The sequence below is a fragment of the Accipiter gentilis genome, chromosome 14, assembly GCF_929443795.1.
Source record: "Accipiter gentilis chromosome 14, bAccGen1.1, whole genome shotgun sequence".
Lineage (NCBI taxonomy): Eukaryota > Metazoa > Chordata > Aves > Accipitriformes > Accipitridae > Astur > Astur gentilis.
The window spans coordinates 15,282,847-15,296,552 of record NC_064893.1 but is presented as its reverse complement, the minus strand read 5'-3'; the positions used below and the strand labels follow the sequence as shown (position 1 = coordinate 15,296,552).

Here is a 13,706-nt window from a genome sequence, read left to right as displayed (position 1 = left end):
TGAAATATAGGTGTGATTGCTGGAATGCTCATTTAGGATCTTATTATGTTTCAGCTGGATGAAACTTTCTGAAGTTTCTGAAATTTTAGAATAATTATCTGGTCTTAAAAATATCAAATGATCTATCAAGGGGATCCTAATGGTTCCATCCCTGTTAGTTTCAACACATTCTTTTTTGGCAAACTTGGGAGAATTTTACCCAAGATGTCCCTTCTTTCTTCCTACTTCTAGAAAAGCTGCATAGTGTTCCTTTTTCTCTTAGCTTCCCTGAACTGTCCTTCATAATAATGTAGTGGGGGAATGGTACATTTGCTTATTTTAAAATATAATCTGTTTTCTAAATTTAGGAAACTTAATTTTTCTGCTCCTTGTGGGGCACTTTAAAATGGATGTGTGTCATAATGCTCACATCGGGAAAGCTGTGTGTCTTAATGTTTCTTCTGATAACTTCTGCTAGTTACAGTGTGTCAGTTGTGCACAGGAGTCCCAACTTTTTGAAAGGACTCACCTGTATTTAGTAATTTTTGTGTTAGAGGCATGTACTGGAAAATGCTAAGGTGATTAAAAGATAAAATAAGAGTTCTTATTATCTGGGCATTTGATGTACAATGTTCAAAGTGTTGTGAACACTTCAAGAGAGTTTTTTTGCTATAGCTGATCAGTATATATAAAAAGAAAACGTATTTCTTCAGAAAAAGACAATAATTCAAACAGTGCAGAATTTAGTTATTCTACTTATGCTTTAGGCAATAACCATTTACCTTCTACTGCAATGAATATCAAGTCCAATACACTGTGTGTATGTGTCATAAACAGCACACCAAACCAAGAAGCAGCCTTGAGATCCTGGTTGTGAAATTTCACTCTTGTTATTAGGCTTCTTGATGAGATATTTATGCTTTTTCACAGATTATTGTGGCTGTTGAAAATTAGTTTTGTTTTCCATGGCAAATGATCATTCTTGAAAATGTTAATAATCTTCACAAGGAGTGTAAAATATGAAACTGATATAAATGACATTATCAGATTTGAATAATACACACTCTCACAAAAATTTTACTATCATTCTCCCATTTCATTTGGAATGTGCATACATAATGTATATGACCCTTAACCTGAATTCTTGAAAACCCCTAAATTGCAGCTACGTTTGAATGCTGAAAAATTTCAGGAGCTATTATCTGAAAGGGCCGTACAGTTTCGAGCTATTGAGCGGCGATTGCTGACACGATTCAAAGACAAAACTCCTGCTCCTCTTCAACATCTGGACACCTTGCTAGAAGGAACATTCAGAGAGGTCAGTACAGTTTGATTATGAGCCTAGCATTTCTATACGTTGTTGGTAAAACTTAGCTTGAAGAATGAGCTATGCTTTCCTGGTTACATTTACCATCCAAGAGACCAGGAAGCAGTAATTTGTTTAACCTAATATTCCCTGTAACTTTCCAGATGATTTGTAATGGTTTTATTCAATCTGCGACCACAAAATCTTTACTCCTGGGTCACACCAGCTTGACAGCACATCATTCTTTCCTAACTGATGTTGATAGTGTAAATATTTTATAGTTCATGTGAAAATATTTTATAGTTCATAGCTTGTGTAAATATTTTATGGTACACTGTAAACTGGTGGAATGGTTTGGCTGGTGTAACATTCACAACAAAATTATCTGAGGCTGGCCATGTCCTGCCTTATGGGGATTTTATGTTCTAATCATTTCAGAATGCGATAGCTGCAGAAGAAAAATGTTTAAAAAAAATTCATTCCTAAACCATCCCCATACTGGAAGTACACAAGGAATAAAACAATTTTTCTTCCTTTTCCTGCCTCAGCCCTGCATTGATTTAGAAAAACCTTTTTTTCATGATGTGTCCCCTTTGCTAAGAAGTTGCTTTATGTGTTTTGTGCTTTTCTGTTGGAGGATCTGATTTTACTTTCTAACATGACTTGTTAGAAAAGCTGAGTCAAAATTAGATTCCTTGCTGGAAAAAAACCCTTACCTTTGTGTGCTGTTGTATATCACAACTAAAAAACAGATGTGTTAAGGAAAAATATTTTTCCTTACTCTTTGCTTTAAGAAAACATTTCTCTAAATTGGAGAAAACTGCCTTTCCATGTATGATTATACGTAAGTCAGGTTTGCCTTTGTTTCAATCTTTACTGTGAATGAGTTAACTATGAGATGGTTTAAGTTTGAAAGTGGAGGTTTTTTGGTAACTTCAAGAAATACTAGGTACTGTTGATATAGATATGTGATTCTTTAACAATTTGAAATGGCATGGCTAAATAAGCCCTAAAGATAAACAAAAGTGAGTCTCTTGCATTTCTGCTTTTGCTCTGTAGAACTGTTGCTTTTAAACTTAAAAGCAACTGGGATGTGTTTGACAGTTTTCTTATGCAATTGAATTGAAAGATGAGTTCTGAGGATATGAAAAAAATCAGGTGATTGAAAAAGATGCATATTGCAGAAACTTATTTTAGTCCCTCAAACCAAATTAGATGGGTCCATTTCTTAACAATTATTGTTGTAAGCTTTTTTAATTAGAATTAGTGTAGTTGAAAGGAGAATGAGGAAAAAGATTTCTTTCCAGAGAACAAACACATTTTTCCACATTTGTTAAGACTTTGGTTTAGGCAAGTTCACATTTTTCTTGGTAGATTTCCTTTGTAATTTTCTTTTCTTCATGTGAACCCCCTTGCAACAAAGAAATGTTGTTATTGTTAGTACAAACAAAAGTGTAGTAAAATAGTAATTGCCATAGAGATCGCACTGCTGCATATGTTGTTTTGAAAGTGAGAGCTGTGGTAGGGTTTAATATTGTCTCTTTGCTGTGTGGGTGAAATGAAGTTGCTCGATGATGCATTTCCTATATTAGAAGAGACCTTGTTTTCTTTACTTCAGTATCATCATCTGTCTTTATTTGAACAAGTATATCTAATGCAAATACTTGGAAGTATTCAAAATATGGTATGTGTGTTTTCAGTAACAGAATAATGAGGTTGGATAAATACGAACAGTATGAAGTCTTGCTCCAAAAATTCTTTTAAGCATATAGCCTTTTTGACATTGGAATTAATATGATTGTATTTTTGAGAATACTGCTTTTCAGAAGAATTGTTCAAACAAGTTGTCTCTATTTTTCCTTTTGGAAAGTTGTCTGGTTTGAGCACCATGGTCGTGTTTAGTAGTTTTCCTAATGCAGAATGCATTCAATGAAGAATGATGATCCATAGACTTTTAGTGGAATGACTCTTATTTGCTTCAGTGGAATTTGGATTGAACTCTGAAAAAGTGATGTAGAAGTTTTAGGGTTTTTTGTAATAAAACAAATATGATAAATCCCACAAAAAAACCCTCTGTTAGAAAAGAAATTGATTTTTACTCTCTTAGCATTCTCTGAGAATCTCATCTCCTCTCTTATGTTAAATATTTTTATAATGAGAAAAGAAAAATTTACATTGCTTTATCCCTTCATTTTTCACCAAAGTAACTGTTATGTACAAAGAAAGGTTTTGTTACTTTCTACATTGGGTTTTGCAGTCAGAAGGGAAATGCAGATGTTTTGGTTTTATAGTATATTCCAAATCTTTTCATCTAGAACACGAAGGAGTTTCCAGTTACTATGAGTATGTGATTTTATTATTCTTTTTAACCCAGACTCCCCAGCATTTGGGCTCTATATGAGTTATATTCTTAATAGAATAACTAGTATAACTTAGGAATTTTTTTTTAAATTGAAGCTATAATGGAGCTATAATGTAACTTCTCCAAATCCACGGGAATATAAAGGTGCCTCTTATTGCTTCTCTTATTTCCTTGCATCAGAACAGTTATACAGCAGATATATAACCTTTTTGTGAACAGCCTTTTAAATACAAATCAAATAATGGTGAATATTCAACTCGTGTGGTTTCATTGCCTAGGTGTGATACATACCTACTTTAGACTTACTCTGTACAGTTTGTTTGCCCACCTGCAAATTGTTATGAATTGCTGAACTGATTTGAATTTTACAACTGAAGTAGATTGTAAATGTTAATTTTCAGATTTTCAAGTTCAAGTAAAAGTTGTGTTTGTGTGATATGTAGGTGGATGTACAAGGTGTGTCAAACCTATAGATGCCAAACCACAGAAAATTCATCAAGCTGCATTTGATTCTCTGGTAAAAAGCATTTCTATTTATGAACTAAATTTTTGTATTAGTCCTTGTACATTACCAACATGGCAATATGTCTTTAGTGCTACAGTAAAATTACTAATGGGTTTACTATAAGGAAACTGTCACCATACTTTTCATCTTCACAATAACCGAGAAATGTATAAGCAGGCATCAGTGTGTGCAATGATGAAAACCTTGCTTATAGTTTTATAGTCCTGTTTAATCTTCTAGACTTTGTCTTTCTGAAGTAATATTCTAGGTCTAAATAGATTTGAATGACTATTAACAACAGTTAACAAATAGTGACATCAGGTATTCCATTTTGGAAGGAAAAGAAAAACTGTTATATATGTAGTAGCCTTGTATATTATATTAGAAAAAGGGAATATTATTCTTACAATGTTTAGGAATGATTTGTAGGAAGATGCTATGAAAATAATGGAAAAATCAATTTGCAATAGATGCTATTTCTTGATCTCTGGTTAAAATTATGAGTGCAGTTGGACGTGCTGCTAGCTCTTGTTCTAAGAAAGGAATTTAATTAGATAAATTTAAAAGCAATTGAACAGTAGTTGAGATTGCATAAATGTTTTGTAGTTTAGAGGACTTCAAATATTAAATGAGATTGCAGCAAATTTTATAGTAGCTGGCATAAATAGCATGTACTTTGTATAACGCTCAACTAGTAGAGATGTTATTGTTTGAAAGTGTAATTTAATAATCTTTAATCTCTACAATGTGTTTCCTGTCATATTAAAAAAAAGAAATAATCATAGCTTGACAGTAGCTGCAGGTGCCTGCCCTGGAAATATAATTTTCATGCATTGACTCTTGACATAGATTATTTGGGTTTCCAGGTACAAGCTGGAATTAACAAGTGTCATAAAAAATCAGATGGTTCAATTCCTTATTTCAACCCACATGTATTTTATCCTGGTGAATCTAAGCAGTTCTAGCTATGTCTAGGTGTAAGCTGTGTTTAACCCTGTAGCCATGTTTAGAAGACTACTGCAGTTACGTTCTTTTAGGGAAAGAGGAAGACAGATGTATTTTAAATGTGTCCTAGGGCACTAACTGTTACTTAACCAATTTTAAGTACTTAAAACATGAATCTGAGAGAAGATTGAACAGTTCAAGTTTACAAAAACATGTAATGACAAAGCAATCACTTCTACCTTGCATTGTATTACAATAAAAGGTAGCAAAATTAAGACAAATCATGAATCAAACAGATTTATCCTATATCCCCACACTTCCATCATATGTAATAAGCATAGCTCCCTTCCTATTCTTTGATGCCACTATTGCACAGTACCTCAGGTTTCCCCATGTTCTGAAGCTTCTTCATCCCTACCCTGTAAAACCACTAATTCACTTGTGCTTTCTAATATTGACATCTCAGGTTTTACCCATGGCCTCAGCACCCACCGTCAGTTGCTTTTTTGTGCACTGTCAAGCCAGGGCACTAGTGCTGACTGGCAGTAGCCACCTAACCAGACACGATGGATGATATCCCCTGTCTCAGTAGAAATACTAATAGTGTCTCTCCTCTCCCAGTCTGCTAATTTAGAAAATGTATAGAGGAACTTAATGATTTCTGGATCTTCATGTCACTGTAAAATTTTGTGTGGTCATTGGAAGTGGCAGTTACTAGGAAAGGACTGACAGAACAAGTCCCATATAAATGGTCAGCACAGTTGCATAACCTGAGACATCTAGGCTTAATAACTACATGTTCTACAACAATGGGTCCTTATTTTTGATTGGTGATACATTTTAGCTTTTCTTTCTTTAAGATACTTTATAAATTTGAGAGCGTCTTTCCATTAGTAAGAGGACCTAACATGGTTTTCTAAACAAAACTGCTAGAACTAATTGATACTGCAAGTTTATTCCCTTTATTTTCTCCTAATTCAGCTATTCTGTCGTGGTCATCTTATGTATACTATTACTGAATAACCTGTCTCACAGAAATACTTGGCTGTAAGCAGCAATAAAGTGGCTTTCAATGTAATTTTCAGATCTTGCTCTGTGAACAACTAGAAGCTGTCCAGTTCATTCTTCTGTCTTTAGTATATGGTTTGTATTTATCTTGGCTGGTTGTGGTCTTGCATCTTTTGAGTTCTGCATATGAATTGCAGAGATTCACACACATAGGAATTTTTCACTTAAAAACTCTGCTTGAAACAAGGGGAAAAGTATTCAAGTAGTCTTTCAGATTTCATGATGTGCTCACAGGTTACAGTTTATGGGGAACAGGAACAAACACAATTCCTACAGATTTTTTCAGTGTAATCTCCCTCATTTGTTCTCCCTTCAGCATTCCTATATCGTTTATCTTGTTCATACAGCTAGCAGCACTGGAAGGTAAGTGTAGCATTTCACCATCGATCTGGTAGAAGTGGTCAACAAACACAATTGCTTCTAGGTAGAGATACCATGACTCCTCATTTAGAATAACGAAGGCAATTCTATCAGGAGGATCCATTTTAATTCTTTACACGGCAGTAAACTGTGTAGGAATATGTTACCTGTGACTGAGAAAGCTTTATTCACATGTAAGGGTAGCCATTTTCCCTGAGATCTGTGATGTGAGCTGTCCCTCACATATACAGCCCTGGATGTTAGTTGGGGATCTTCAGCATTCAGTAGAGACTTCTGGAGAAAGAGATGAATTTTGCGAAGGTTTTGAAAGTCAAATGCCTCTAAATGAATGCAGTGTTTTTTTTAATTAGTAGTGTCAGGGGAGTTGCCCTTTCTCTTTCCTATGACAGTTTTGGAGAAAGGTGCTTCTAATATTTTCCGAACTTTATGAGCTTCATAACACAACTGTTTCTTTGTCATAGCCTAATTTAAACAGAATGATGGAATATTTCATGTTTTTGAGATGGAATTTAAGCAATTGTGCTATGAATTCATGCCAGCTGCTCAAACTTAGGACTGGCCCACAGTTTCATGCCACAGCACAGGATTGGTATTTAGGTACCCTTACGTTTGTTCTTTGTTTATGGATAACTCTTCTTGCAACTGGTTTGATCCTTTTGGAGCCCTTCAATCCCATGTTATTTTCAGAGTGACGTTGAGTAGCCATATTACTTGACAGGATCTATTCTAGTCTTGAAAGTTGACATGTAAGTAACCAAATCTAAACCTAACTTTGTAGCATTCTTTTTCTCAAAGAAAGAAAAAAAAAAATTAGAGCAACACCTGGTTAAAGCATGTAGGATATGACTTGCAGCTTTAAGTTTACTCTAAAATACATACACAAAAAGAACATTCAGCTAATGTTAAAGAGTTAACTAAATGTTTTTTTAGAAAAGCATCCAAAAAGAGAAAGCTATGATACAATAGACTTTCAAGGTTAAATGTATGGAGAAAAAGCAAATCTTTTGTATCCCTGGACATAATTTAGGAGCCCATGGGAAATGCACTAAATGTTTATGTTTCTTGAGGTTTCAGCAGAATGTGTAATTAATCTGAATTTTGGATAGAACTTAAAGGAATTTAGAATCCCTTTGAGCGCATCTTACTTAACAAGACAATTGTGAGGAATTTTCACCCTAGTGCTGCTGATCATGCATGTTATATCTCTTTCATTCTGGTTTGTGATCAAGCAAGAGTGTTGAAACCTTGTGAAGCAGTATTTTAAGTATTAAAATACTGTGTGCCAGTTCTTGTCCATTTTATAGTATTTGACACTATCAGGCAAAATTAGTTTTGGGTTTAAATCACAATTGAGATAACTAGTTGATTCTGAATTGTATCTTCCGAATCATATGATTTCCTCTCTGAAATTTTGGCACTTCAAATGAAAAGCCATATTCTAATTAACAGTTCACAAATATCTAAAGGTAAGCATATTTTGTTCCTTTTGTCTAACACTTTTGATCAGTTTTCAGAACAGTTCCTTAGCTGATTTAAACCACCATTATTCCAGAGAGCCTGGTTTATAAGACACAGGGTTCTGGCCCAGTGTTTAAGGGGCTTGCCTTTATGGCTGGGGATGTTGTCACGTGTCTGCTCCGCCTGTGTTCAACACCAGCTAGATGTGAATATGATGCCACCTGGAAACTTTGCACCTGTGTCAAAGTTGAACAAAAAACATACTAATGCACCTTCCTCATAGCACTGCACTAATGTAGTTATGTGGCTCCCAGTTGGAGGTGGTTCATGATCTCCTGTCTTTCAGCTACTGTGGAACAATTCTGTGACTTTCCGCACCCTTCTCTGCAGATCTGTTTTAATCTTTTGCTGTGCTGTTGGGTGCTGTGACAAGCACAATTGCAGGTGCTCTCTGTCTTTTGGTCTCTAGGCACGCACTCTAGGTTCGGTCTTGTATCTGGTATGTATCTTGCTCAGACTTTCCTGGAGTCCAGTTAACTCAAACTGATGACAGCTATTTCAGCTTTGTCCAGTTCCTGATACTGAATTTCCTCACTACTGACGGTATATGTATTGACACTTGGAGTAAATGATAATTGAATTCTGCAAAGGAATTTTTAAATGTGCACGTGCATTTTGTTGTTGGCATGAACAATACAGCTATGTGGAAAACAGAGCCATGCTAATTGGAAGGATCTAACTTACTTTAATCTCTTCAGCAAGAGATTTGGATCTTGTCCCTGTCTTTTGAGAGGAAGCACAACCTCCCCTCTTTGCTTCTGTTTGTTTCCTGTTTTTTCCCTGCTCTCAGAATAAGATTCCCCCAGCTATCAAATGACACATTCCCATTTGATTTTTGGGTCTCTTATTTCTAGTGCTTGATTGCAGACTCACATGATTGAACTAGGTTCTCTACAGTCAGTTTTTTTTGTTTTAGGGATCTGGAAATACTCTAGGTTAGTAATCCTTTGTGGTTTCAGGCTGTTAGGTGGAGTAATTTCTTTTGGTATTTCCATAATGATTTCAGCACAAAGGTGAAGAGTATATCAAAGGTAAATGCCTTTGCCCTCCTTAGATGTAGGTGATTTATAGGCAGTAGTACAAAAGGATATATGTTTGTGTACATGTGCACATGCGTATATATGTGTACATACACATAATTCATCATATCTTTATTTCATCTTCAGAATTGTTCCTGAATGTAGTTTTAGAATTGTATATCTTAAGAGCCAGAATTTTACTTCTGTGATAGTTGATACCAACAGGTCCAGCCCCTAATATACTAAAGAAGAAAACATCTTCCCATTTTTCTGCTTACCTCATCTCCATCTACTGATTTAAGAAGCTAGGCTCTTTATTTCTAATCTGTAATCTACTACATAGGTGTAATACAAAATAAGTATTGGCATTGCAATTTTTAAAGTAAACATAATTTTCTAATCTTTTGAAAGCATAAGTACTGTTCCTTGCATTACTTTAACACTTGCAATGTGTGAAGCACTTTGATCCTTGGTGGTTTGTGGTCCTGGCAAATAAAATTCATTATGTTCTATTCACTAAAACACATGGGATGTCATTAAAGGTCCATTAACTCTTTGTTCAAGCCCCTTAACTTCTTTCCTTGCTTATTAGTTGGTTGATAAAAATCTCAAAAGTGATCATTAATGATTAAGTATTCTCTCTAGATTGCACTTCTGACACACATGGCCTCAGGAACTCGACATTTTGGTAATGATTCATTCCTTGATTAGTAAAGACTTTTACCTCAAAGCAAAACCATTAGGGTTTATCATGCATGACTTAAAGGCTATATATCACACCCGCTCCTGTAATAGTAATTTTCCCCAGATAATGTCAGTGAGAACTACACCCATAGTATAAATTAGCTCTTTTGGGCTTGAATAATTATGCTGTTCTTTGGAGGAGTTATATTTAACTTCTCTTGTTTTATTGCTGTTTCTGCTAAATGTAGTTTTTTCATAGCCCCTAAAAGTAGCTTATTGGCTATTACATATAATTAAAATTCTCTATTTTACTGGTGTTCAAGTAGTGTTATGTTTCTGTTTCCCTAAGACTAATTTAGCTTTAACAGTGGAATACTTACAATGTCATCAAAGCCCCTTTTTATTAGAAGATATATTCCAAAAATGTCTGAAAGTAGTTAGCTGTGCTTGGGAAGCATATATTAGGATTGCTGGCACAACTTTTCTGTATAGTGGTCTGTGGTAGCAATTACTTGCTCCAATGTGGGACAGTCTTCACTTCAGGTCAGCCAGTTTGTGGAGAGGGGGATTAGATGCATGTAAAAGCTGGAAACAATACAGCCATCACAAGAGAACGAGGTTGGAAATAAAATGCCCTTGTGTGTGTAGATATGGCACAAAGCACCTCAGCTGGCATCTGCTGGACTGCATTCAGTCTGGCCTGTCACATTTTCCATAAAGGAGGGTTTCAGCTACACTGTGCTGTGTCATACAGCCCTATCTACTGAATTACTCCTCTTGAACCTGTGAATTAGCCAGGTTTGAACACACACTGCTCCATTCAAATCACTAAAGGGCCAGAGGTGTGATTCTATTTAAATTTTTTTTCCCCACTCCACCCTGGGTGGGGTTCCCACTTTAGAGCTGTTGCACCAATGTGACCTATCAGAGGGTTCCCCAAACTTTGATTCAGTCCTTAGGGGTATGTGCAGGTTGTACTCTCTGGTGTATAAAGGCAACATCAGGAAGTGATTTATGTCACTTCTTGTGATGTAAATTTTCTTTGGCACATCTTGTGACATTTGTTTCATTGGCTAATGTCTTTTTGAAGGGGAAAAATAATATTCCTTTTTTAGGGCTAGATCTTGTATCCTCAGCCTAAACATGAGCTCACCAGACTGTATATGAGGGCTTTCTGTAGGGACTGAAAGAACCTGTGTGCATTTGAATGAATGAAAATGGAGCCGGTTGGCTACAATTCCCCGGAGAAAGAAATACTGGTAAGTCTTATTTCTTTGAAAGAAATGTCATATCTCATAATCTGAAATATCGGATACCTGTGCTGAAGCTTGAATCATTGACAGGCTCTTTCACTGGAAGAAATGTACTCCATAGGTAAGAGAGGAAGTGCGATGCAGTAGTGTAATCAAAACTTGAATAAAAAAATTCATACTGCCTTCATAGAAGGATGGAAAACACTTATTTCATGCTCCTTAGAAAGTTTTCTATATGAGCCCTGTAATTATGCAGTACAAAAGCATTTGAGGCATAAAAGCTATACAGCTGAGAAGAATTAGTGAGCATACGTGATAGAAGATACAATGGTTACCTTGCGAGTTTGCATACATGATCTTTGTGAAATTGCTCATTTTAATTGAGTGGTCCAGATGTGATGAATTAAGTGAATATTAAATTATTATCAGTTTTGGTTAATTTCTGCATGCAGTACTGAGAACATTTTTAGTGTCTTCTGATTGAATTTTAATAGTTTGCTTTTGGGTGGCTACTATACTTGTTTTACCAGCGTGACCATGGGTGCTGTGCCTTCAGGTAGCTGAAATAACATTGAACTAGGTAATTTTCTGGTGTAAACACATAAGTGATACTAATTTATTTGATGGACAATAGATGACAATATTGCATTGTGGTTGGATGGCAAGTATATGTTGGTTTCAAATTCATGCTGAGTAAATATTTCGGAGACCTTCATCCCTGGATTCAGTGAAATGCTTGGGTTCATGTCAACTTATAATGTTCATTATACCAACAACTAAATAATAAGGGGGAAAGCTACATATGTCATGTAATTTAATAGCATTTTATGCCAAACTCTGGTTTAAAACAAAACAAAAAGACCTCTCTCCTCCCCCTACCCACCCTCCTCCTCCCCCCAAAAAACCCCAAACCCCACCTGGGAAATAAATATTCGAGGACCAAATTAACTAAATTATTTACTCATCTAATGCTTGCAGATTTTGGTGTGAGTTGAGTATTGAAGTCGATTTGGTTACTGTTGTATCTTCACTGTAAACCCACCAACACCAAGCTATTTTATCTGCTAACTTAATCTAAAATCATTTTACATCAGTCTCTATAACTACTTATTTCCACTAACACATGGAGAATGAGCATCTAAATCACTGTTCTGTTGATCTTGGGTACTTGTATAGGTGTGACATTTAATTTAGTCACTGATGATGGCTGGCCAAACTGACTTGTATAGACCATTGGTCTACTCTGTAGACCAAAGTCAGAGGTGAGAATAGACCTCAGGTCATCAACCCCCTGCTTGCCCAGTACATCTAATAATACTGCTTACGTATTCATTGCACACCCTGATCAGCTGAGCTAGGATTCTGCTTGGTATTACTTGCTAGAGGCAGTATAGTAGTGGACTGTGGGTTCCTGAAGGAAAAAAAAAATCAAGAATAGTACAAACACTTTATTAAAAACAAAATAATCTGTTTCTTTGTGTGTATGTTCCTTGCAGTGAGCTTGGAGCTGCTTCTCTAGCAACTACCTCTCTGAGGAAAAATGTAACTTGTGTGGTCATTCTCCCAATTTAGATCTTTTTAATAAAAGGTACAGTTTATGTTGGAGCTAAACTGTTGGTTAAATTTGTAAATTGACAAAAACAAAAGGGAAAAGAACTTTCTTCTCCATTTCTTCTTGCCAGCTGGCATCTCAACAGGCCTATTTTATGTTTCAGTTGTGCTTAACTACTGACTTCCACACAGTAGGTATTTCTACATTGTGAAGCCTTTAATTATTCTGTTGTGGATAATTTAAACCAGTATGAAAAGGAAAAAGGTGGTTAATGCAGGGAAAGTTGGTGTAATGAACTGAGTGTGTCAGAAGTCAGGAAGGACGAAGACAGTAATGATGAGTATCATAACCACAGAGGTATTATTTTAAGGCTTCTATATTTAATATTCTGCCCATTCTGCTTGCCTTGAGTTCTTTGACAAAGTTCTGTGACTGCCAATTTCTTGTTTTAATATTGCCAATTTGTTATGGATGCAGACTTGGTATTATTTAGATATCTGAAAATTAAGTGTTTGCTTGAGTCCCTTGTTGGATAGATGACCAGGACACTGAAATGTTGAAGTGGCAGGTTTTGACAGTGACAGCTGTAATCCTTATTTTTCCAAAAAGCCTTTTGGTCAACCTAGAAAACATGATGTATGAGTGCTGAAGACTATACTCGCCAGGGAAGCAGAAGTGGAGAAAAAGACATTATATATCACAGGAACTCGATTTTTTAAATGGTATTTTTAAAGGACTCATTCCATTTCCCTTTAGGAAATTTGAAATTATTTGGTGTGGATAACATAATTTTTATCTTGTTCATTGTTTATACTCTCAAGGACAATATACTTAGAAAAAGTAACACCTATTAAAGCCCTTTGAATTCAGAGTCTTTCATGTTACAATGTGTCTATTTACTGCTGTCAGCAGGCTTGCAATGTATTTAGGTTGAAGAGGTTAACACGCATACCTTGGAGCATTACTTTTATTTTCTGTTCTGTGACACTTAGCAAAATCCTATTATACAATTGAGTAGTATTATAATATTAAAATTTTAATTTGTTCTGCATTCCGGGGTTTTTTTAAGATTTTTTTTCTTGTGCATTGGCCCATGCGTTTTGTATAAAACCTATAATTTAAACACTACACCAT

The 13,706-nt window shown here is 35.5% G+C and overlaps 1 protein-coding gene across 2 annotated transcripts in view; it reads left to right on the top strand.

The window, feature by feature from the left end:
* Positions 1–13,706, top strand: part of BBS9 (Bardet-Biedl syndrome 9) — a 314,570-nt gene that overhangs the window by 79,040 nt on the left and 221,824 nt on the right. For both annotated transcript variants that reach the window (XM_049817185.1, XM_049817186.1), the window contains one exon: positions 1,145–1,297. In XM_049817185.1, coding sequence (XP_049673142.1) covers positions 1,145–1,297 — 153 coding nt within the window. The remainder of the gene's footprint in view (positions 1–1,144; positions 1,298–13,706) is intronic.